Source organism: Phyllobates terribilis, unplaced genomic scaffold, assembly GCF_046119375.1.
Source record: "Phyllobates terribilis strain yellow unplaced genomic scaffold, ASM4611937v1 Scaffold_10__3_contigs__length_209671492, whole genome shotgun sequence".
Classification (NCBI taxonomy): Eukaryota; Metazoa; Chordata; class Amphibia; order Anura; family Dendrobatidae; genus Phyllobates; species Phyllobates terribilis.
The window spans coordinates 143,823,865-143,848,389 of NW_027362770.1; the positions used below are offsets into that span (position 1 = coordinate 143,823,865).

A 24,525-nucleotide genomic window follows, 5' to 3' on the forward strand; every position below is an offset into this window, starting at 1 on the left:
CCTCAGACAAGTACCAGACGTCCTGGAGACCACAGACAAGTAGCCGAGGTCCTGGAGACCGTAGATAGGTAGCAGAGGTGCTGGAGACCGCAGACAAGTAGCAGAGGTCCTGAAGACTGCAATCAGGTAGTAGAGGTCCTGGAGACCGCAGACAAGTAGCAGAGGTTCTGGAGGCTGCAAACAAGTAGCAGAGGTCCTGGAGACTGCAGACAAGTAGCAGAGGTCCTGGAGAACACAGACAAGTAGCAGAGGTCCTGGAGAACACAGACAAGTAGCAGAGGTCCTAGAGACCCCAGACAAGTAGCAGAGGTCCTGGAGACTGCAGACAGGTGGCAGAGGTCCTGGAGACCGCAGACAAGTAGCAGAGGTCCTGAAGACTGCAGTCAGGTAGTAGAGGTCCTGGTGGATGTTTTGGGAGGCTTTTGCTACCTTAGATTTTGCTACTTTAAACAGGTGTTGTTGGCTCACCTTGTGAGGTGGATCCTCGAATCCCAAGGTCTGGGTAGGCTCATGGGCCATGGGCGTTGGTGCAGCAGACAGGTAGCAGAGGTCCTGGAGACGCAGGCAGGTAGCAGAAGTCCTGGAGACCGCAGACAGGTAGCAGAGGTCTGGGAGACCTCAGACAAGTACCAGACGTCCTGGAGACCGCAGACAAGTAGCAGAGGTCCTAGAGACTGCAGACAAGTAGCAGAGATCCTGGAGACCGCAGACAAGTAGTAGAGGTTTTGGAGACCGCAATCAAGTAGCAGAGGTCCTGGAGAACACAGACAAGTAGCAGAGATCCTAGAGACCACAGACAAGTAGCAGAGGTCCTGGAGACCGTAGACAGGTAGCAGCGGTGCTGGAGACCGCAGACAAGTAGCAGAGGTCCTGAAGACTGCAATCAGGTAGTAGAGGTCCTGGAGACTGCAGACAAGTAGCAGAGGTCCTGGAGACTGCAGACAAGTAGCAGAGGTCCTGGAGAACACAGACAAGTAGCAGAGGTCCTGGAGAACACAGACAAGTAACAAAGGTCCTAGAGACCCCAGACAAGTAGCAGAGGTCCTGGAGACAGCAGACTAGTAGCAGAGGTCCTGAAGACTGCAGTCAGGTAGTAGAGGTCCTGTTGGATGTTTTGGGAGGCTTTTGCTACCTTAGATTTTGCTACCTTAAACAGGTGTTGTTGGCTCACCTTGTGAGGTGGATCCTCGAATCCCAAGGTCTGGGTAGGCTCATGGGCCATGGGCGTCGGTGCAGCAGACAGGTAGCAGAGGTCCTGGAGACGCAGGCAGGTAGCAGAAGTCCTGGAGACCGCAGACAGGTAGCAGAGGTCCGGGAGACCTCAGACAAGTACCAGACGTCCTGGAGACCACAGACAAGTAGCCGAGGTCCTGGAGACCGTAGATAGGTAGCAGAGGTGCTGGAGACCGCAGACAAGTAGCAGAGGTCCTGAAGACTGCAATCAGGTAGTAGAGGTCCTGGAGACCGCAGACAAGTAGCAGAGGTTCTGGAGGCTGCAAACAAGTAGCAGAGGTCCTGGAGACTGCAGACAAGTAGCAGAGGTCCTGGAGAACACAGACAAGTAGCAGAGGTCCTGGAGAACACAGACAAGTAGCAGAGGTCCTAGAGACCCCAGACAAGTAGCAGAGGTCCTGGAGACTGCAGACAGGTGGCAGAGGTCCTGGAGACCGCAGACAAGTAGCAGAGGTCCTGAAGACTGCAGTCAGGTAGTAGAGGTCCTGGTGGATGTTTTGGGAGGCTTTTGCTACCTTAGATTTTGCTACTTTAAACAGGTGTTGTTGGCTCACCTTGTGAGGTGGATCCTCGAATCCCAAGGTCTGGGTAGGCTCATGGGCCATGGGCGTTGGTGCAGCAGACAGGTAGCAGAGGTCCTGGAGACGCAGGCAGGTAGCAGAAGTCCTGGAGACCGCAGACAGGTAGCAGAGGTCTGGGAGACCTCAGACAAGTACCAGACGTCCTGGAGACCGCAGACAAGTAGCAGAGGTCCTAGAGACTGCAGACAAGTAGCAGAGATCCTGGAGACCGCAGACAAGTAGTAGAGGTTTTGGAGACCGCAATCAAGTAGCAGAGGTCCTGGAGAACACAGACAAGTAGCAGAGATCCTAGAGACCACAGACAAGTAGCAGAGGTCCTGGAGACCGTAGACAGGTAGCAGCGGTGCTGGAGACCGCAGACAAGTAGCAGAGGTCCTGAAGACTGCAATCAGGTAGTAGAGGTCCTGGAGACTGCAGACAAGTAGCAGAGGTCCTGGAGACTGCAGACAAGTAGCAGAAGTCCTGGAGACAGCAGACAGGTAGCAGAGGTCCTGGAGACCGCAGACAAGTAGCAGAGGTCCTGGAGGCAGCAGACAAGTAGCAGAGGTCCTGGAGATCGTAGACAGGTAGTAGAGGTCCTGGAGACCGCAAACAAGTAGCAGAGGTCCTGTAGACAGCAGACAAGTAGCAGAGGTCCTGGGGACAGCAGAGAGGTAGCAGAGGTCCTGGAAACTGCAGACAAGTAGCAGAGGTCCTGGAGACAGCAGACAGGTAGCAGAGGTCCTGGAGACCTCAGATGAGTAGCAGAGGTCATGGAGACCGAAGACAAGTAGCAGAGGTCCAGGAGACTGCAGACAGGGAGCAGAGGTCCTGGAGACCGCAGACAGGTAGCAGAGGTCCAGGAGACTGCAGACAGGGAGCAGAGGTCCTGGAGACCGCAGACAGGTAGCAGAGGTCCTGGAGACCGCAGACAAGTAGCAGAGGTCCTGGAGACCGCAGACAAGTAGCAGAGGTCCTGGAGACCGCAGGCAGGTAGCAGAGGTCCTGGAGACCGTTGACAGGTAGTAGAGGTCCTGGAGATTGCAGACAAGTAGCAGAGGTCCTGGAGACCGCAGACAAGTAGCAGAGGTCCTGTAGACCGCAGCCAAGTAGCAGAGGTCCTGGAGACCGTAGACAGGTAGTAGAGGTCCTGGAGACCGCTGACAAGTAGCAGAGGTCCTGGAGACAGCAGACAGGTAGCAGAGGTCCTGGAGACCTCAGATGAGTAGCAGAGGTCATGGAGACCGAAGACAGGTAGCAGAGGTCCAGGAGACTGCAGACAGGGAGCAGAGGTCCTGGAGACTGCAGACAAGTAGCAGAGGTCCTGGAGACTGCAGACAAGTAGCAGAGGTCCTGGAGACCGCAGACAAGTAGCAGAGGTCCTGGAGATCGTAGACAGGTAGTAGAGGTCCTGGAGACCGCTGACAAGTAGCAGAGGTCCTGGAGACAGCAGACAAGTAGCAGAAGTCCTGGAGACAGCAGACAAGTAGCAGAAGTCCTGGAGACAGCAGACAGGTAGCAGAGGTCCTGGAGACCTCAGATGAGTAGCAGAGGTCATGGAGACCGAAGACAGGTAGCAGAGGTCCTCGAGACCGCAGACAGGGAGCAGAGGTCCTGGAGACTGCAGACAAGTAGCAGAGGTCCTGGAGACCGCTGAGAGGTAGTAGAGGTCCTAGAGACCACAGACAAGTAGCAGAGGTCCTGTAGACCGCAGACAAGTAGCAGAGGTCCTGGAGACAGCAGACAAGTAGCAGAGGTCCTGGAGATCGTAGACTGGTAGTAGAGGTCCTGGAGACCGCAGACAAGTAGCAGAGGTCCTGGAGAAAACAGACAGTTAGCAGAGGTCCTGGAGACAGCAGACAGGTAGCAGAAGTCCTGGAGACCGCAGACAAGTAGCAGAGGTCCTGGAGATGACAAACAGGTAGCAGAGGTCCTGGAGACCGCAGACAGGTAGCAGAGGTCCTGGAGACCGCAGACAAGTATCAGAGGTCCTGGAGACCGCAGACAGGTAGCAGAGAATCTGAAGACCGCAGACAGGTAGCAGAGGTCCTGGAGACCGCAGACAAGTAGCAGAATTCCTGGAGACCGCAGCCAGGTAGCAGAGGTCATGGAGTCCACAGACAAGTAGCAGAGGTCACATGTTCAGTATTTGGTCAGTATTTTACATCAGTATTTGCAAGCCAAAATCAGGAGAGGAACAATCAGAGAAAAAGTATAATAGAAACACTCCAATTTTTTATCGCATTGCACTCGTCTGATTTATAAACTAGTGTGAACGTACCCTAAACATGGACCTATGATGGTCTTAACATAAAAAACACATGTACTGAACCATGCTGCTTTTCTGTGCTGCCCCCATTGCACTCTTGGCTTCTTCTTCTAGTGGGGAGTTACAGGTGACCACTGCAGTCAAATCAGCCCCAAAGATTGACTGCAGTGGTTACATTACATCTGACCTGGAGAAAAATGTTTCCTACCTATTTCATCTGGCCTGGACAGAATGGGAGCACTGCAGCCAATCAGCAGCTGCTAAATGGCTGCAGCAGTCCTCTGATGTCCCCCATTGGAAAAGAAGGGAAATGCCAGCAGCAGCGTGAAGGAGCTGGGACCTGATAGGTCAGTATGTGTTTTTTTTATGTTAGGACCACCAAGTAGAAGTGGTGGACATCCACTTTAAGGTCTTCTGTTTGTAAAAATTGCTTAAGAAAGGTAACTTGTCCGAAAACATTCTTTATGTTGATATGCAAATTAAATGATCAGAGCATGGTAGGCGGGGCTGCACGGTCTGGAGCACGTTAGGTGTATTTCTTTATGGGAATATGAGCACCAATCTTCAGGTAATCTGGCTGTAAGTATTTGATTCCCCTACAGCACCTCCACTGGGGAAATGAGGTATTACGTGGTACAACTTTCTTGGTGTACGCTTTCCATGTTGATGACTAAAAGTTGCTTGTATATAATATGATCATGTAATTTTGGAAATAACTTATTTTAGTCACTGGGGACCTTAAAGGGTCCTTTGCCCTGACCCTGTAGCGCCCTATAGCCTATATTTGATATAATGGCTATGAAGAAATTAGACATGATTCACTGCGCTCTTGAAACATGGACCTGTATATTTTGGTACTATATTCTCTTGTTCTTGTGATACATGATGCTGTCGTTGTGGAATAATCTGAAGCGATGGCTTGTTGATATGATAAAGATAAAAAGCAGTTGCGTTTTTACACATCGCCCCTTCGTGTTTACAGCCAAGAGTCCTGACCACAAATAATTTCCTATTCCTGTAGTGAATACTATGTTTCGCAAGCTTCATCAAAAGATTACATCTGTGAGAAACGGTAAATCACCATAAATGTCACAAGAAGCAGCTAGTGTAAAATGGTGGCCTGTCTAGGAAGCGTTAACAGGCTACAGTCCCCTAAACAATGGAGTATAAATGGTCTTGTATAGTTGCTACTAACATACACAATACCTCTGCAGAACTCTGTTAAGTTTGAAGTCTAGAAAACTTTTTTTCTCCTACTGTATTTCTCTGTCACACTTATTTTTTTAAGAATAGATATGGAAACCATGTTCATATGAAATGGGGGCATACAGAAGTACCCAGGGCCCTGAGATACATACTGCACAAAACAATACACCATGAGATAACTGCATGACTGACCAACTCCTGTAGTCTTTAAAATTTTTCTTGTTCTCAGATCCTCTTTGACATAAGGAACTGGTCTAATAACTACGACAAACTTTAGTATAACATGAAATATTTCGGAATGTAAACAAGGATAGAATATTTCCGAATATTTCAGAACACTCCCCCCCCAATGGTGCACCATAAGTGATACAAGTATATAGGGTACAATCAACACTTCTGCTGAATGCAACCACATTGTGTTAGATTGTGGATAGGGTTACCAGCTCTTAGGTCATCAGGGCTAATGGAGCCCCCTTGAGGGTAAACCACCTCCCCTTTAGCAATAGCAGGAGAGACACCCTGTTTGTACCACAAGTCACACACCAATGAAGCTTGCACTGGCTAAAATGCTATATATATCCAGGTTAAGGAATCTGTTAATCTGTTTTCAAATACACATCTATATATATTATTATTTTTGTCTTGTAGGGAAACCACTGCCTCCCACTCCGGTTGACAACAGTGTAAGTTTACAAATGTCATTAATAAGTCACAATCTAAGTGATTGACACTGCAAAATTTTGTATAGTGTAAAAAAATGAAAGTTTTGCCAACATCTTGTGGAAAAATATCACATACAGTACCGACCAAAAGTTTGGACACACCTTCTCATTTAAAGATTTTTCTGTATTTTCATGACTATGAAAATTGAACATTCACAGTGAAGGCATCAAAACTATGAATTAACACATGTGGAATTATATACTTAACAAAAAAGTGTGAAACAACTGAAAATATGTCTTATATTCTAGGTTCTTCAAAGTAGCCACCTTTTGCTTTGATGACTGTTTTGCACACTCTTGCCATTCTCTTGATGAGCTTCAATAGGTAGTCACCGGAAATGGTTTTCACTTCACAGGTGTGCCCTGTCAGGTTTAATAAGTGGGATTTCTTGCCTTATAATTGGGTTGGGACCATCAGTTGTGTTGTGCAGAAGTCTGGTGGATACACAGCTGATAGTCCTACTGAATAGACTGTTAGAATTTGTATTATGGCAAGAAAAAAGCAGCTAAGTAAAGAAAAGCGAGTGGCCATCATTACTTTAAGAAATGAAGGTCAATCAGTCCGAAAAATTGGGCAAACTTTGAATGTGTCCCCAAGTGCAGTTGCAAAAACCATCAAGCGCTACAAAGAAACTGGCTCACATGAGGACCGCCCCAGAAAAGGAAGACCAAGAGTCACCTCTGCTTCTGAGGATAAGTTTATCCGAGTCACCAGCCTCAGAAATCGCAGGTTAACAGCAGCTCAGATTAGAGACCAGGTCAATGCCACACAGAGTTCTAGCAGCAGACACATCTCTACAACAACTGTTAAGAGGAGACTTTGTGCAGCAGGCCTTCATGGTAAAATAGCTGCTAGGAAACCACTGCTAAGGACAGGCAACAAGCAGAAGAGACTTGTTTGGGCTAAAGAACACAAGGAATGGACATTAGACCAGTGGAAATCTGTGCTTTGGTCTGATGAGTCCAAATTTGAGATCTTTGGTTCCAACCAACGTGTCTTTGTGTGACGCAGAAAAGGTGAACGGATGGACTGTACATGCCTGGTTCCCACCGTGAAGCATGGAGGAGGAGGTTTGATGGTGTGGGGGTGCTTTGCTGGTGACACTGTTGGGGATTTATTCAAAATTGAAGGCATACTGAACAAGCATGGCTACCACAGCATCTTGCAGCGGCATGCTATTCCATCCGGTTTGCGTTTAGTTGGACCATCATTTATTTTTCAACAGGACAATGACCCCAAACACACCTCCAGGCTGTGTAAGGGCTATTTGACCAAGAAGGAGAGTGATGGGTTGCTACGCCAGATGACCTGGCCTCCACAGTCACCAGACCTGAACCCAATCGAGATGGTTTGGGGTGAGCTGGACCGCAGAGTGAAAGCAAAAGGGCCAACAAGTGCTAAGCATCTCTGGGAACTCCTTCAAGATTGTTGGAAGACCATTTCCAGTGACTACCTCTTGAAGCTCATCAAGAGAATGCCAAGAGTGTGCAAAGCAGTCATCAAAGCAAAAGGTGGCTACTTTGAAGAACCTAGAATATAAGACATATTTTCAGTCGTTTCACACTTTTTTGTTAAGTATATAATTCCACATGTGTTAATTCATAGTTTTGATGCCTTCAGTGTGAATGTACAATTTTCAAAGTCATGAAAATACAGAAAAATCTTTAAATGAGAATGTGTGTCCAAACTTTTGGTCTGTACTGTAGGTCTTTATTGGAAAACCGCCATTTCACCACATATCGGTCTGCACAGAGGCCTTTTCCAGAATCCCCCACTTCTGAGTAAATAATGAATTGGAATTTGTTTTTAATTTTTTCATTTTTAATCTGAGAATTCGTGAAGCCAAATACTAAACATGGAAAATACACAGAATGCTATGTTTTGTTTATTTTTCTTATATAATATAATGCTTATTCTTATTTCTCATATCCCCAAATGCTATAAACTTGCAGATATGGGGGTTATCTGCATGTTAGTAGTGTTACAATACTGCCCGGCCACCTTATGGAAAAAGGGAGAAAATTAACTTTATTCTTTCTCTGAGCCGCCGGCTTTCAGTCATAGAGGCATGGCCAGAGCAGCTTGCGAGTGACGACTGTAAGCACGCCTGGGCATTTTGATTGACGCCTCGCTCTGCAGCACAGCTGTCAATGACAGTGCCAGAGTGTATTTACAACTGCCGCCCACAATATAGAGTGCAGTGACTGAAGGCACTCTGGACACGCCTCTATGACTGAAAGCCGGCGGCTCATGGAAGGAATAAAGTTCATTTTCTCCCAGTAGCTGCACTTTTAGTAACGCAACTTTGTAACACTATCAATTTGCAGATTAACAGCTTTTGGGGACGTAACAGGTTCCATTTAAGGTGGATATTTTCCTTATCTATCAGCCGAAAATGGAAGAGAATAAATCCACTGACTATATGCTGTACAAACATGTGGAAAATCCTACAGGGCAGGCACACAGTAGGGGCAAATGTATTTCTTGTTTACATTCATTAAAGGGGTAATCCCATCTTGTACATTTAGGATATGGCCACATGAATATGCCATAAATGTAGAGAAGAGGCAGATCCCATTTTTTGAGACCTGCATGTTCCATATATTTATGGCATATCCTCTGGATATACAGTATCCTAAATGTAAGGGATGTGAATACCCCTTATCAAAGACCTTGCATTATCAGCATTATCTTTTTTTCCAATTTCTTACAGAGAAGCCATTTAGATAAAGGCTGGGCCGTGGCATTATATGATTATTCAACAAAGAATTCCCAAGAGCTGGCACTCTGTAGAGGGGAAGAATATCTGCCGCTGGATACCTCAGAAATGCATTGGTGGAACGTACAGGATAAAAATGGGTAGGTAGCAATACCAACCTCTACAATTGTGGTTCTAATACAGTACATTTGGATTTCATCAAATTTAGGATTTTTTTTTATTGAACAGAGATTTCTCCTATTCATCTACTTTTCATTGGAAATTAATTTTAAAAAAATTACGCAAATACTCTTATCTCCATTCACTTATATTGAAATGTGACATCTCAAAAATCTACCTAGATGTAATCTGTGAAATCACTGGCCTTAATGAAGACCTGTCACTTGCCATAAATATGTATTTTTTTTACCTGGTGTAAATGCCGCTGTTCTCCTGAATCCGGCGATGTTTCTCTTTTGTTTCTGCGCCTCTCGGTTCCTGAGATATGACCCTTTCTTCCCTGTATATAAATCAAGTGTTGTTAACTAAGTGGGCGTGGCTAACTTCTCTCTGGGCGTTTCCTTGAAGACAACGTCCAGTTGGCTAAAAAGACTAGATTTGCATAGCAGGAAGAGGAGGTCATATCTCAGGAATGGAGAGGCGCAGGAACGAAAGAAAAACAATGCCGGGTTCAGGAGAACAGCGGCATTTACACCAGGTAGAAAAAATTACATATTTATGGCAAGTGACAGGTCACCTTTAAGTTGCATTGTTTGTGATTTTCAATGGAAATAATTGTTGAGAACTGTTTTACCCTTGTTAATGCCAACCAAACATGGGGTTGACTATATTAAGGGGTGTGTTACTTATTTTTATACAGTCTTTCATACAGGATCGTCTGAATAATCAGCGCTTCTGACATGTCCCTTTAATAGTAAAAAAAAAGTATATTCTTCATATAACAACAATTGTAGGGCATTTTGTCTCATAACTCTGTATCTCTAAGAAATGTATGAATAAATTAAGACTGGTCAGAACCAAATTTAGGTGTGCCCCTACAGCTCTTGCATTGCAAGAGTGAGAATGGAACATAATACATTTCCAGGAGGAATAACAGAGAAACAGCCACATACATTAGAGCCGCAAAGTTCTAATGACATTTTTAACTCACGGGAAAGCATTTACTAATACAAGCATGTAAGGATAGCCGACAGATACTCTGTCATATGATGTCACTTACTGAGCGTCAGTTTTGTGCTAAGAGCAGAATGAATTCCCCATCCCAATAAAATATCCTAATATTCGTTTTTTCAGACATGTTGGTTATGCCCCAAGCAGCTACCTAGCGAGTCAAAGTGAAGACAGCTTGCTAACCTATGAGTAAGTACATCAAGGAAATTTCTGCCAGTATAAAAAGTTTGGGATTTGTAATTCAACATTTACAGGTAATGCTGTTCCTTCACTTCATAAAAAATCAGCTCATATCAATGTTTTATACTGAGCATGAAAGGACCATGATTGGATAAAACAGGCCACATATGTTGAATTAAAATTGGTAGAAGGTTCAGGATGTTGGATTTTATCATATTTATTTCCACCTCCAACGGAAGCGGACAATGGAGAGATGGGTTTCATGTATAACTAGCTTAAAGAGGACCCGTCTCTTGTCATAAATATGTAATTTTATTACCTTATGTAAATGCCGCTGTTCTCCTGAATCTGGCGTTGTTTTTCTTTCGTTTCTGCGCCTCTCCGTTCCCGAGATATGGCCCCTTATATAAATCTAGTCTTTTTCAACTGGGTGTGGTCCTAGATGACGCCCATGAAGAGCTGATGACCACACCCACTCGGTTAAAAAAAGATTTCTGCACAGGGAAGAAGGGACCATATCTCAGGAACGGAAAGTCACAGAAGTAAAAGAAAAACAATGCCGGATTCAGGAGAACGGCGGCATTTACACCAGGTAAAAAATTACTAATTTTTGGCAAGTGACAGGTCTTTTTTAAGGTGGTTATCACTGCAACAACGCTTATGTCTTATCCATAGGATAGGTGATAAATGTTTTATTAGTGGAGTCTGATTTCTGAAAAAGCCACAAATGGCAAGAACTGGAATCCTTTGTGAGAATTGAGCGGTAGTGCGTATGCATGACTACTGCTCTAGCGCTGCTATGGTCACCCATGCGCAGTACTGGTCCTATAGACCTATGGAAGTGAATGAAGGGACGACCACGTGCGTGAACTTCCGCTTCATTCATATGGGACTCCTGATTTTCACGTCAGTGGGGAATCATACTTTTATTGGAAATTATTTTAACTATTTTTCTATATGAGATCACCTGTACATACAATTATAAGAGTCAGTGACAATTCTCACATTTCAATGGACAGATTCCTAAAAAGGAGGAATTGAAACTTTTTGTTAATAAATGAGGAACATACTTTAAAAAAAAATACTCTATCTGTGGTTTTAAAGGGGATGTTGAGTTTACCCAGTGGGGCATTTTGCCGGTAATAAAGGGAGAGCTTTGAATTCACAACCTATCAATCGTCTCAAATAAAAAAAATAAATGAAGCAAATTTTCAAATAGTCTCAATTAAAAATGTATCGTTTTTTGTACACAGCTCCCATGCAGATCTATGTGTTTTTATTGTAACAAATATTTTGAAATGCAGACATATTTCCTTTCCTCTGTTTTTTTACTTCTTACATTTGGGCCGTTCACATGTTATATTTCCCTTTTTTTGCTAAGGTGGTACAACAGGAACATTAGCAGGAACCAGGCTGAGAAACTTCTCATTGATAAGGTATGTGGATAAGGTAACATAATGGAAGTGGCCACTTTATTAAAGAATCATCATGTACTATTGGCACAACCCAAGGTTAGGCCATCAATGTAAAATCTTGAAAAACCTTTTAAACGGACTCATTTAGCAGAAAAAGACTGTTCAAACCAAGCACAGGTGCTCAGTGAACCCTTGGTGTGGCCGAACAGTTCAGGGCACCTTCAGGTTTTCCTTCTATCTCTGCCATCCTCAGCCAGATGTGTCAATCAAGGAAGAGGGCTGTGGAGATAGATGGAAAACAAGTAAGTAGGAAGGTGCACTGAACTGTTTGGTCACACCAAGGGTACACCGAGCTCTGTGCTTGGTTTGAACAGTCATTTTGTGCTTACAGGTTAAAGGTTTATGTAAAGGGAGTCTGTCTACACAAAATGACTGTTCAAACCAAGCACAACGCTCAGTGGCCAAATAGTTCAGTGCACCTTCCCAACTACTTGTTTTCCATGTCTCTCCACAGTCATTTTTCTTGTTTGATAGGTCTAGCTATACACAAGCGAGAAAAGTACGTAGTGCAAAACGTTTAAGTGGGAACAGTTTGGCTAATGGTGCACCGTGCGTCTGTGCTTGGTTTGAACAGTCATTTTGTCCTGATAGATTCTCTTTACTTATAAACCTTTAATAAATCTATTTCTCTAAGTGAAGTAATTTAAACTTCTATATGTTAGTTACTTAGTGTTTTCCGTCCTAGGAAAATCTGAGTGGTGACCCCTTACATACCATCACTAACATATACCCATTGTATTTAGCTTTCTAAGGCTCTATTCACACTGCACTTCCATTGTTGGACGTATACGCCCCATAGGGTCAAACCGAATATGTCCATAGGGCCCAATTGACCCAATGAATGCCAAACATAGTATACATCAGAGCGGCATGGCATTCATTGGCACATCAATACTCTGAAAGGGTTGACTAACTGATTTCTGACCTGTCTGTAGATCAGTGGAGGTCCAACACCCTGCACCCCCATCAATCAGCTGTTATCTGCTCCAACGGCAGCAAGCTAGGAACAATATATGGAGCTGAAAAGCAGGGCTCCATATAGTCATCGGTAGGGCTGGACTGGCCCACCAGAGAAGCGGAGAATCCTCCGGTGGGCCCTCGTTTCTCCTTCAGGAGACTTTTAACCTTGCAGATGCTATAGGGCTCTTGAGTGGGGGAGAACCTGGCTCCACCATCTGGATTTCAACAGTATCTGAACAATCAGGTGATAACCGATCGAATCAGCAAGCTGAGCCGAATCCTAACATTGTGAATTTAATGGCTATACCACTTCATACAAAAAATTAGTCTAGGTCTGAAAAACCACTTTAATGATAATGCATTGGTTTTGTATCCAGGAAAGGTGGGCCCTCAGAATCAAGTCCTCTGTTGGGCCCCATGTTATTCAGTCTGCCACTGGTCACCGGAATAGGAGATAATGTCCTGTACCCAAGAACGACCATATTGTTTGCATCCAGCCACCGCCGGTGCGGATAACAACTGATCAATCCGAGTGCAGGATTATGGACCCCCATTGATCTGATAATGATGACATATCTCGCCAATGATCGGTGGAGGTGCAGAGTGTTTGGACCCCCGGCAATCTGGATAGGTCATCAATATGTTCAATGTCAGACTGAAAAACATTGGGCCCACCAGAGGATTTGATTCTGAGGGCCCACCTTTCTCCCCCACTCAAGAGCCCCATAGCAGCTGCAAGGTTTGCACTATGAACTCTCCTGAAGGAGAAGCCAGGGCCCACCGGAGGATTCTCCAGTTCTCTGGTGGGCCAGTCCAACCCTGATTATATGTTACTCCTGGACAACTTTTGTAATGGGTCAGGCCCATGAAAATAATTTATTTTTTGGTTAGATGATAAATGTATGATTGGGGGGACCTCGAGCCTCAGTTCCGAAAGAGGTTGAGTAGTGTGGTGATCACACATGCGCTTTACTCACATGGCTGCCATCAGTCCCGTACAGATTCAGTCAAACTGTAGCAAGCCTATGTGACCAAAAGGGTAGTGGAGACCCCCATTCTAGTGGATGGTGGGGGTCCCAACATAATGGAAATAATTAGTGGATATCCTATTCAAGAGCTAACGATAAGTGAAATAATTTATCTTCCTTTTGTATTTCTCTTTTTATATGCAAATTTCGATTTTATTTTTATGATTAATGATCTCTTTTGTGTAAGTATTTAGCACGCTGTGTCCCTATGATTGCTGGACTATACTGTGTATCCGCTGAATCTGACGGCTTGGATGCAGAATAGCGGTATTTTTAGCAGGGATTTCAATAGATGACGTTTCTTTCTTTATTTTAGGCACGGTCGGCCCCCTATATTGTGCTCTGCTCTAGTGCTGGAGATATAAATGGGATTTGTGCTCATATTAAGATTTTTTTTTGTCATTGTTTCCTGTTTAACATTTCTACACAGGGAAAGGAAGGGGCATTCATGGTCCGGGATTCAAGACAGCCAGGGATGTACACAGTATCCATCTTCACCAAATCATTAGGGTAATTGCTAAACTGTCCACCCATTACATCTCTATTTCTAATATATAGTTATGTCAATCCAGGGGGGCCCCATAGTAAAGGTCCGAAGTGGCATCCCCCATCCATGGGCCCACAGCTGCCGTTAAACAACCCATCAGGTTCTGGCGATCGAATTGCAATGGCTCAGATAGGGAAACCCCATGTAACTACTTAAATGCCGTGGTCGCTGTTCACCACAGCATCTAAGGGGTTTACTTGCTGTAATCAGACCTAGCAAGCAGGTGTCTGCTGTGTAAAACAGCCAGCACCTGTCAGGTATGAAAAGAGCTCAGTACATAACCCAGTTTCATACAAACAGGCTCGGACTGGCCCACTGGAGAACAGGAGAATCCTCCGGTAGGCCGCCCCTGTGAAATAGTGCTAATGAGCAGTTATCTTACACTTGATTCACAATTTGCAGAAAAAGGTATCATCTAATCATTCATTAAACAAGCTAGCCAAATTAATATTGCATAGAAACAAAAGTAATTTTGTGTTCTGGGGTCAGGTTAGTTTTTCATGTAGCTTAACAGCAGGCCCTAATAATTAAGCTCACTGGTGGGGCTTTGCCACCGCAGTCCGACACTGCAAACAAATCCTGGGCTTATCGAATCATAGAATGGTGGAGTTGGAAGGGACCCCCTGGGTCATCTGGTCCAACCCCCTGCTCAAAGCAGAATTCACTAAATCATCCCAGACAGATGTCTGTCCAGCCTCTGTTTGAAGATGTCCATTGAAGGGGAACTCACCACCTCTCGTGGCAGCCTGCTCCACTTATTGATCACCCTAACTGTCAAAAAGTTTTTTCTAATATCTAATCTGTGTCTCCTCCCATTCAGTTTCATCCCATTGCTTCTAGTCTTTCCTTGTGCAAATGAGAATAAAGATGATCCTTCTACAATGTGACAGCCCTTGAGATATTTGTAGACAGCTATTAAGTCTCCCCTCAGTCTTCTTTTTTGCAAGCTAAACATTCCCAAATCCTGTAACCGTTCCTCATAGGACATGGTTTGCAGACCGGTTACCATTCTGGTCGCTCTTCCAGTTTGTCGATGTCTTTTTTAAAATGTGGTGCCCAAAACTGGACACAGTATTCCAGATGAGGTCTGACCAAAGAGGAGTAAAGTGCGATAATGACTTCACTTGATCTAGACTGTATGCTTCTGTTAATACATCCCAGAATTGTATTTGCCTTTTTTGCTGCTGCATCACACTGTTGACTCATGTTCAGTCTATGATCTATTAGTATACCTAAGTCTTTTTCACATGTACTGTTGCTTAGCTCTATTCCTCCCATTCTGTATATGCTTTTTTCATTTTTATTGCACAGATGTAGTACTTTGCATTTTCCCTGTTAAAAACCATTCTGTTAGTTGCTGCCCACTGCTCCAGTTTATTTAGGTCTTTTTGAATCCTCTCTCTCTTCTCTAGTGTTAGCTATCCCTCCTAGCTTTGTGTCATCAGCAAATTTAATCAGTTTACCCTCAATTCCTTCATCTAAATCATTGATAAAGATGTTGAACAATACAGGTCCCAGGACGGAGCCCTGTGGTACCCCACTTGAGACATTCATCCAACTGGATGTGAAGCCATTTACGACCACTCTTTGAGTCCGATCACTAAGCGAGTTATGAATCCACCTAACAGTTGCCTTGTCCATTCCATACTTGGTCATTTTTTTAATAAGGATGGTGTGAGATACTTTGTCAAATGCTTTGCTGAAGTCAAGATATAATATATCTACAGCATTTCCCTGATCCACCCAGTCAGTGATTCTGTCATAGAAGGAAATTAAGTTAGTCTGACATGACTTGTTAGTTACAAACCCATGCTGACTCTGGTTAATCACTTCATTCTTATCCAGGTACTTACATACATGTTGTTTAATAATTTGTTCAAAGATCTTTCCTGGTATAGAAGTCAGACTCACCGGCCTATAGTTCCCTGGGTCCACCTTCTTCCCCTTTTTGAAGATAGGAACAACATTTGCTCTTCTCCAGTCTTCTGGGACTTCTGTTTTCCAAGAATTTTCAAAGATTATGGAGAGTGGTTCTAATATTTCTTCTACGATCTCCTTCAGTACTCTGGGGTGTAATTCATCTGGACCTGGAGACTTGAACTCATTTATTTTAGCTAAATATTCCCTCACAATCTCTCTGTTTACAAATAACCTGGATTCTTCTATTCCTTTAATAGGACAGTGAAGATCAGTTGATGTTACATTTTCTTTCTGAGAGAAAACTGATGCAAAATAGGAATTAAAAAGTTCGGCCTTCTCAACATCCTAAGTTACCATTTCACCATTTTCATCCTATAAAAATCCTATAGCATCTTTGACTTTTCTTTTACTTTTGACATACCCCCAAAATTCTTTTTTATTGCTTTTGACATCTCTTGCAAGCCTTAATTCATTGTCAGCTTTAGCTAACCTGATACGTGCCCTGCAGGTTCTGCAGACTGCATTACAATCTTCTTTAGATATGCCTCCCTCTTTCCATTTGATAAACATTTCTTTCTTTCTTTTTAGCATGTGTTTAAGTTCTGTGTTCATCCAGATAACCCTAAAGCTTCTACTATGGATAGATTAGAAAATTCCATCAATTCCGAAAAAAAAAACAAGAAAATTGGCTGAACAAAATCTGTACCCACTGCCACAATGGGCAGACACAGGGGGTCCCCGCTCAAGAACACTATGTGAAACCCAAACAGACTGGCCAAGAGACCCTCCTTCCAAGTTAACCTCTGTAGTCTACAGTACCATGTCCTGCCCCCAACAGCAGACATTAGATCTTGGGATCTGGGATTCTCAAAGTGAAGTCTGATACTAAGTATTCATTAGACATAAAGGAGGCACCGCATTTTATAAAGACATCAAGAAACTGGGGCAAGTTCAGAGAAGAGCTACCAGGATGTTGAGGGGACTGTAAACTATGTCCTACGAGGAACGGTTAAAGGATCTGGGAATGTTTAGTTTGGAAAAAAGAGGAGACTTAATAGCTGTCTACACATATCTGAAGGGATGTCACAGTGTAGAGGGATCATCCTTATTCTCATTTGAACATGGAAACACGAGTAGCAATGGAATGACACTGAAAGCGAGAAGATACAGATTAGATAATGGAAAAAAAACTTTTTGACAGTGAGGGTGATCATGAGTGGAACAGGCTGCCACGAGAGGTGGTGAGTTCTCCTTCAATGGAAGTCTTCAAACAGAGGTTGAACAGACATCTGGTTTAGTGACTCCTGCACTGAGTAGGGGGTTGGACACGATGACCCTGGAAGTCCCTTCCAACTCTAACATTCTAGAATTCTATGAGGTGGTGAGTCCTTTGCATTAAAAGGGTTTTTTGAGATTTAGAAAAAAAAAATCTTCAGCAACAGCACCACTCTTGTACGTAGGCTGTGTTTGGTATTACATCTAAGTTAACCATTCATGCGAGTCTCATTTTGTAATTTTCTTCCAAAGGGACGGTGTTCACACAGTGAAACATTATCATATTCGACAAACAAGCGATTCCCCTCCACGTTATTATTTGGCTGAGAAGATTGTGTTCTCCAACATCCCCGAGCTCATTAATTACCACCAACACAATGGTGGTGGTAAGTATTGTATGGGAAGGACTCATTTGGGACTCATATAATGGATCACCCTAAATATTCAGATTGGCAATGTCATTCTTGCAGGTCTGGTGACAAGGTTGCGTCACCCAGTGTGCTGCTGGAAGGAGACCACTCCCATAACGGCAGGACTGAGTTACGGTGAGGCTAATTACTGATGGTTGTCTTTGGGTTGAACCACATGTTTTTAACAATTTTTGTAATTTTGTTTATAGAGTTATTCCAGGAGGCCATATTCACTACATAACACAGCCAATGTATATGGTGCCAACCAATAGCTATTCAGTATCTATGTGTGAGGCTTGTGTACTCAGACTGGTGACTTTATTTTATTTAAAGGGAATATGTCAGCAGGTTTTCCTATGTAATCTGAGAGCAGCATAATGTAGAGGCTGAGATCCTGATTCCAGCGATGTATCACTTATTTTACTGGGTGCAGCAGTTGTGATACTATCACAGTTTTCCCTGCTGCAGACCTAGCAGAACTCGGAATGTTGAGCTGTGTATAATCCCGCCCACACCACTGATTGCCCGATTTCTGTGCAGTGCTGGGGGCGTGGTTGGACCAGGAGGCACGAGACACCTAGTCCTGTAGTGATAATCTCCTGCTTATAAAACACAGATTTTATTGAAATGGCAAAACACACCCCAGTAAGTGAAAAATCGCTGGAATCAGGATCTCAGCCCCTACATCATTCAACTCTCAGATTACATAACAAAAACTTGCTGACAGATTCCCTTTAATGGAAGGAGAAATTTCACTATGACCCCTGTGGCCCAATGGACATCATAGAGAGGTAGTCCCTTAGTCAACACATTAAAGCAGATGACTCTCACCCTGGCCATTTCGGGACGACCATGTATGATAGGCCTGGCCATTCGTTGGCTATCCCCATGTAATAGCAGTCATTGCAAAGGGTATGTATTGCCAGTCATAGCACTTAATGGTAGTATCACCAGTTCGCCAATGGTTTTAGAAGCCAGACCTGCGTCAATCAGCTGATCAACGGGTCAGCGTGAATTTATAAAGCAGTTGCCTAAATAGGACTCTTTGAGAAAATAATTTCCAAAATGTAAGGTTCCATAACTATGATTGGACCACCACCATCCTAAAGGTTTCTAAACTCAACACTCACCGAAATTGGGTCTCGCTGCACAGGGAAAAAATAGTAAAAGAGGATCGTGGTGGTCCCAAAGATCACCATCAGGTACCACCATCAGGGTTATCTTGTTTCTTGAAGTACACTGTAATCTTGAAGGTATCTTTTTGTTTCCTCCTTAGGAAAATGGGAAATTGACCCCACACACTTGACTTTTGTTCAAGAGATCGGCAGCGGCCAATTTGGTGTGGTCAAACTGGCGTCTTGGCAAGGCACAAGAAAAGTGGCAGTAAAGATGATTCGGGAAGGAATGATGTCCGAGGAAGACTTTGTGGAGGAAGCACAGGTGTTAATGTAAGCACCCTGTGTGGCGGGGGATACAAGCTACATACATGTGCCTTGTTACTATAGAGCTGCAAATGTGAATAGGCAAAACTACAGTGTAAAGCATGGAGAAGATACAGAGCAGTAGCCGCAGCATCTGATGAAGCAGAAGTGTCCTTGTGCCCCATAACATTATTTTATTATCTCGTTCTGTTCTATAGGAAGATTTCTCATCCTAAACTAGTTCAGCTACTGGGAGTCTCTACCCAACAAGTGCCCATCTTCCTTGTGTTTGAGTTTATGGAACATGGCAGCCTGAATGACTTCCTGCGCAGGAATCGGGGCACTCTGACGCGGAGCACAGCACTGGGCATGTGCCAGGACGTCTGTGAAGGGATGGAGTATCTGGAGACCTCAAACTTCATACACAGAGACCTGGTATGTACCCCATCTCAGCTGCCTAATTAATTTAGTAGGATTGGTGCGAATCAGTTCACAAGACCCGGTCCATCGGCCATTTCAATCATCTGTGGCCGCTGGACAGGAATCTTGAGAGCCACCACCTACCTGATAGCATCAGCGGCTCTTCTTTTGATTAGCCTGTAAGGTGGCCAGGGTGTTAGTCATGGTAAAGTGGCTGCGTGTACAATGCAGTGTACTCACTTTCAGGCTGCATCCACGTCCTTTGGTCCAGGAACACAAATAAGGGGACATTTGCTTCTTATTGAACAGTCCAGCTTTACTTAACATTCCGAATTCAATTGATGATACACACAGTGTGTTTCCATATTCTCCGTTTGTACACCCTTATTAGCTTACTGGTTCCTCCAGCCTCCGGGAAACTCCATCTGGCTCTGCAGTATTAACAAGACCTGTCCCGTCTCCCTCATGCGTTTCCCCGTCTGGCTTCCACTTGTTGGAAGTGAATAAGGCACGCTTACCAGTGCCCAGTTTGGCCCGTAGGCCCTGGATGTTACAGGAATGTCCACTGAAGATCGTTGCTGACGCCCTCATACTGCCAGAACAGTGCATACTTTTTGTGCCCTTCAGCTCTCTGGCCATGAACTCTTACTAAACCTTATATATTTCTCAATCTAATCTAATCCCTTTTTTATATGACCCTGTCCCCTCACATGCTGGGCTGGTCCCAAACATATTAACTGTATCTAACATTGTGCTCCACTTCCTATACCTAATATGCCCGCCTCAGCATATTTCCCTTTCCTAAATCTAACTATTAACCTGATAATAGTATTAGGTTAATAGTTAGATTTATTTATACCTTATGTCCTTATTTATTTAAAGTCACTAGCTATCTCTATCCTAAGCATTAAACGGTATCTTATACATTACCTATACCTTATACACAAATAACATTGTACAATAATACATTAGGAGAACCGCATACGTTAGTGCCTATAAAACTCTATGCAGTTTCACATATCACAACAGTCTCAAAAATGCAATAAAATCACATATAAGAACACGCTCCTTTACAAAATGCTGTTTTAAGGGGGAGAGGCATATGACAGCTCTTGTCACACCCTTACAAGCCGGCCAGGTGAAAGGAAGAAGCGCAGATGCCAACAGATTTAGAGGCGGTTCTCGCCTACTCCCATCCACTGGCCACGGATTGCTGAAGTGGCGGATGAACCAACTCTAATGTGTAGTAATGTCAATAGTGCATGTGACTTCATGGCACGATGGCACATGCCCCGGTGGGATAGCAGAGGAATGAGACTGCATGACTCTTTACCCAATAGGCACCGCCCAGATGACTCTTCAGGGCTAATTAGCATAAAGTGTGTACATTATTATATTATTAATATTAGAAGAGATATCAATTACACTTACTAATCAATGTACAGTGTATATGGGGAGCTGTTGAGAAAGCCGTGCCATTCTATGGTGGTGGTTTTTGGTAAGCAAATAAAGTAACAGGTTCCCTGTTATAATCAATGGAACAAGTAGGGATTGTTTGTCTACCACAAACTATTCAATGGACTGTCCCACAAACAACATATATCTGATATCCCTAGGACAGGTGATAAATGTATGATCGCTGGAGGTCTGACCCCCACTGATCCTGAAAAGGGTGGGCCTAAAGTAATCTGTGTGAATAGAGCGGTAGTGAGCATGTGTGACCACTGCTCCATTCACTGTCTATAGAAGTGGTGGTCACACATGCTCACTGTTGTTCAGTTCACACAGGGACCACCCTTGTTGAGATTGGCAGTGGGCCCCCCACAATCATACATTTATTATTTATACCCTGGTGTATGAGGGACAATGCCTTTAATATAAATTAAAACTTGGCAAAAATTCATGAAAATATCGAATTCAAAGCTTTCCAAATCTTCCAATCTATTAAAGGGAATCTGTCATCAGGTTTTTTGAACCCCATCTGAAAGCAGCATGATGTATAGGAAAAGATCCTGATTCCAGTGATGTATCACTTACTGGGCTGCTTGCTTATAGTTTTGATAAAAGTTTCTCTGCAGCAGATCTAGTAGTTCTCTGAATGCTGAGCTGTCTATAATCCCGCCCACACCCATCATTGGCAGCTTACTGTGCATAGGCAGAAAGCTGCCAATCAGTGGTGGGGGCGGAGTTGGACTACCTGGTCCTCTAGTGATAAAACTACAGCAAGCAGCCCAGTATGTGCTACATTACTGGAATCAGGATTTTTTCCCCTACATCATGCTGCTCTCAGATTAGATACCAAAAATCTGGTGACAGATTCCCTTTAAGACTAGAACATGTCGACTTTGATGAGATTTACAAGGAGGAAGTTGTAGGAAGTTTTAAAATTGACTTTTCTGAAAGCACGTTTATAGGATAAAGAGGTTGTTTCATCTTGACCAAGAGGAGAGCTGAAAAAAAACCAGCGTATCCTTTGTGGCATAACTATTTTTTTTACACAATCAAGTGGTCATCGCAGTTCCCACGTGTAATACTACTTTCTACCTCTAGTGGCCACTACAGGGAAAATGAGCAGCTGGCAACCATAAAAAAATGATCAAAATGATCCAGATCACCTGTTTGACAATGGTCTGGGGAGCTGCTAATTAAAGGTGTTGTTTATGATAAGACAACTCCTTAAATGTATCAGTTATATATATTAAAGTGCACTTTAAACATGTGGATTATGGGCCCCAACATGCAGAGACTCTCTATGCCATATAAATAATAGATACTAATAGAGTAGTAATCTGTCTGATTGATTAACCCATGAATTATATCTCAGAACTGTCATATCGGATCTTTACAGGCTGCCCGGAATTGCCTGGTCGGAGAATCATTTGTCGTTAAAGTATCAGATTTTGGCATGACAAGGTAATTATTATTATAATAATAATTATTAATTATTATTATTGATCCTCCAGAATTCTATTTAATCAAAAGCATACTTTGAAATTAAATGGTTAAATTGGGGTTCTGTCCTTAAACCCTGGGACCCTTTTTGTTTGTTTTTGTATGTGAACATTGGGGGTCCCAGCAAATGAACCAAAGCTGATCATACATTGGTGGTACATCCTAACCATATGCTCTCAGTCTGTTACTTTAGAGTACCCATTTAACTCATGTTGGACCTCTAACTTTTATTCTTGTATATACGGGAGGTCTACTTTGGACAAACCCTGCACTGGCAATCCCATCAAACAGCTGAGATCTGCAGGGGAATCTCACAGTGAGTGATTGATTCTCCTGCAGTGCCCCCAAAGGGTAAATAAAGAATTACATAGTACTCATTGAAATCAGTGAACTTTTCCTGTAATGCATTAGGTCCTCTAAAACCCCATACCAATCCACAACATATGAACATCTGCTTGCTGATTGATGGGGGTCCGACTACTGGGGCTCCCTGTTATCCTGAGATTGGGGCTTTAGAAACTTGAGAATGGGGGTTTGCAGCCCCGTCCTGAATGGAGCAAAGGTGCACATGTGCAGCCTCTGCTCCATTTATTGTCTAGTGCTCAACTAGTCCCTGCTCAGGGGTCCCGACTGTCGGACACCTAGCAATCAGTAAGTGATTGGGGATACCTTTTTTTTGGGGGGGGGGGGATAATCCTCTAAGCTGTGCATATAAGTGTGATAGCTGTCAGGGGCTAGTGCTCATTTGGCAAACAAATGACTACCAACTCCTGTATACACGAGATAATATTCGGTTCAGTCGAGCATTCATGTGTTTTCAACACGGAGAGAGAAGGAAGCCACTACCAGACTCCTGCAGCAGTGGGTTTTCTCCCCTAAATACTGCGTGGGGGGTTTCGGTTCTCTCATAGCTGCGTGGATACTCACAGGTACAGGGTTTTTATATCAAAACAGAATAAAGTTTATTGTTCTTCATAAACTTTACAGCTCAAAAAATGAAAACAGTCCTTTCTTCAGCACAAATGATTAATAAAACAGTCCTTTCTTCAGCACAAATGAATAATAAAACAGTCCTTTCTCTGGGTAAGGCAAAGTAAATGAAATGATCTCACCAACTTGGTATTACTGGCACTTCTCAGTCTCCAGCATAGCCTATCCACCATGAACGGTCTTTATCCAGCTCCCACACAACATACTCACTGCTGAGCTATTGCCAGCTGTCTGTGATTAGTCCAGACTGGAATATGGGAGCAATCTTTCCCACCCAGGCTCTTTTGGTCACTCCTAAATCCAGGACCCAGAATCCAGTCAAAATAATAACCATCTCAATAACACATATCTGCCATCCAGGGCCTTATCTCCTACTTTCTTACAAAACAGAGAATCGGGCATTAAAATTACAACTGCTCGATCCTTCTCTCCCCCAACGCAGTATGCTGATTAAGAGTTGGGAGACCCCCATACACATCAGATGGTCAACTGGTCCTTGTGAAATTAGTGGGCCCAGTCAACGTTCATCTAATGTCTATGAGGTTACAGTTGATAACGGAGCCATGGCAGGTCTGCTAGATCCATATCCAAATGGATAATGACATATTGTTTGTGATCCTTTTGACGTATACTCTTTCCATCATGATTCCGTTTTTTGCAGGTAAAAGTGTCTACCTCTCAAATTCATTTTGTGTATAATTGTCATACATATTATACAGTAATTCTATTTAATCGGTATAGTCCTCTAGAGTTTACTATGCACATATGCACTGAAATAAAAGTATTTTTGTTACTTTTTTAGGTTTGTCCTTGATGACCAGTACACAAGCTCATCCGGCACTAAATTTCCAGTGAAGTGGTCAGCTCCAGAGGTGTTCAGATATGGCCGCTACAGCAGCAAGTCCGACGTGTGGTCCTATGGTGGGTTTTACTCTCTTTACGTTCATATTTCAAAGCTAGTACATGGTGAAGTCAAGTGAACCCAATAGTATGCTGCTTTATTCCATTATCGAAGGTTGACGTAACAGTGTGTCGTAGGCATTAGGTGGTCAACCCACAGGCCAGTG

The 24,525-nt window shown here is 43.6% G+C and overlaps 1 protein-coding gene across 1 annotated transcript in view; it reads left to right on the forward strand.

Moving 5' to 3' along the window:
* ITK (IL2 inducible T cell kinase) overlaps positions 1-24,525 on the forward strand; it is a 67,763-nt gene that overhangs the window by 39,310 nt on the left and 3,928 nt on the right. Inside the window, exons 5-15 of the mRNA XM_073649302.1 lie at positions 5,917-5,951; positions 8,705-8,850; positions 10,004-10,069; positions 11,442-11,496; positions 13,954-14,033; positions 17,518-17,651; positions 17,736-17,810; positions 18,952-19,123; positions 19,315-19,531; positions 22,365-22,429; positions 24,261-24,379. Of these exons, the coding sequence (XP_073505403.1) occupies positions 5,917-5,951; positions 8,705-8,850; positions 10,004-10,069; positions 11,442-11,496; positions 13,954-14,033; positions 17,518-17,651; positions 17,736-17,810; positions 18,952-19,123; positions 19,315-19,531; positions 22,365-22,429; positions 24,261-24,379 (1,164 nt within the window). The remainder of the gene's footprint in view (positions 1-5,916; positions 5,952-8,704; positions 8,851-10,003; positions 10,070-11,441; positions 11,497-13,953; positions 14,034-17,517; positions 17,652-17,735; positions 17,811-18,951; positions 19,124-19,314; positions 19,532-22,364; positions 22,430-24,260; positions 24,380-24,525) is intronic.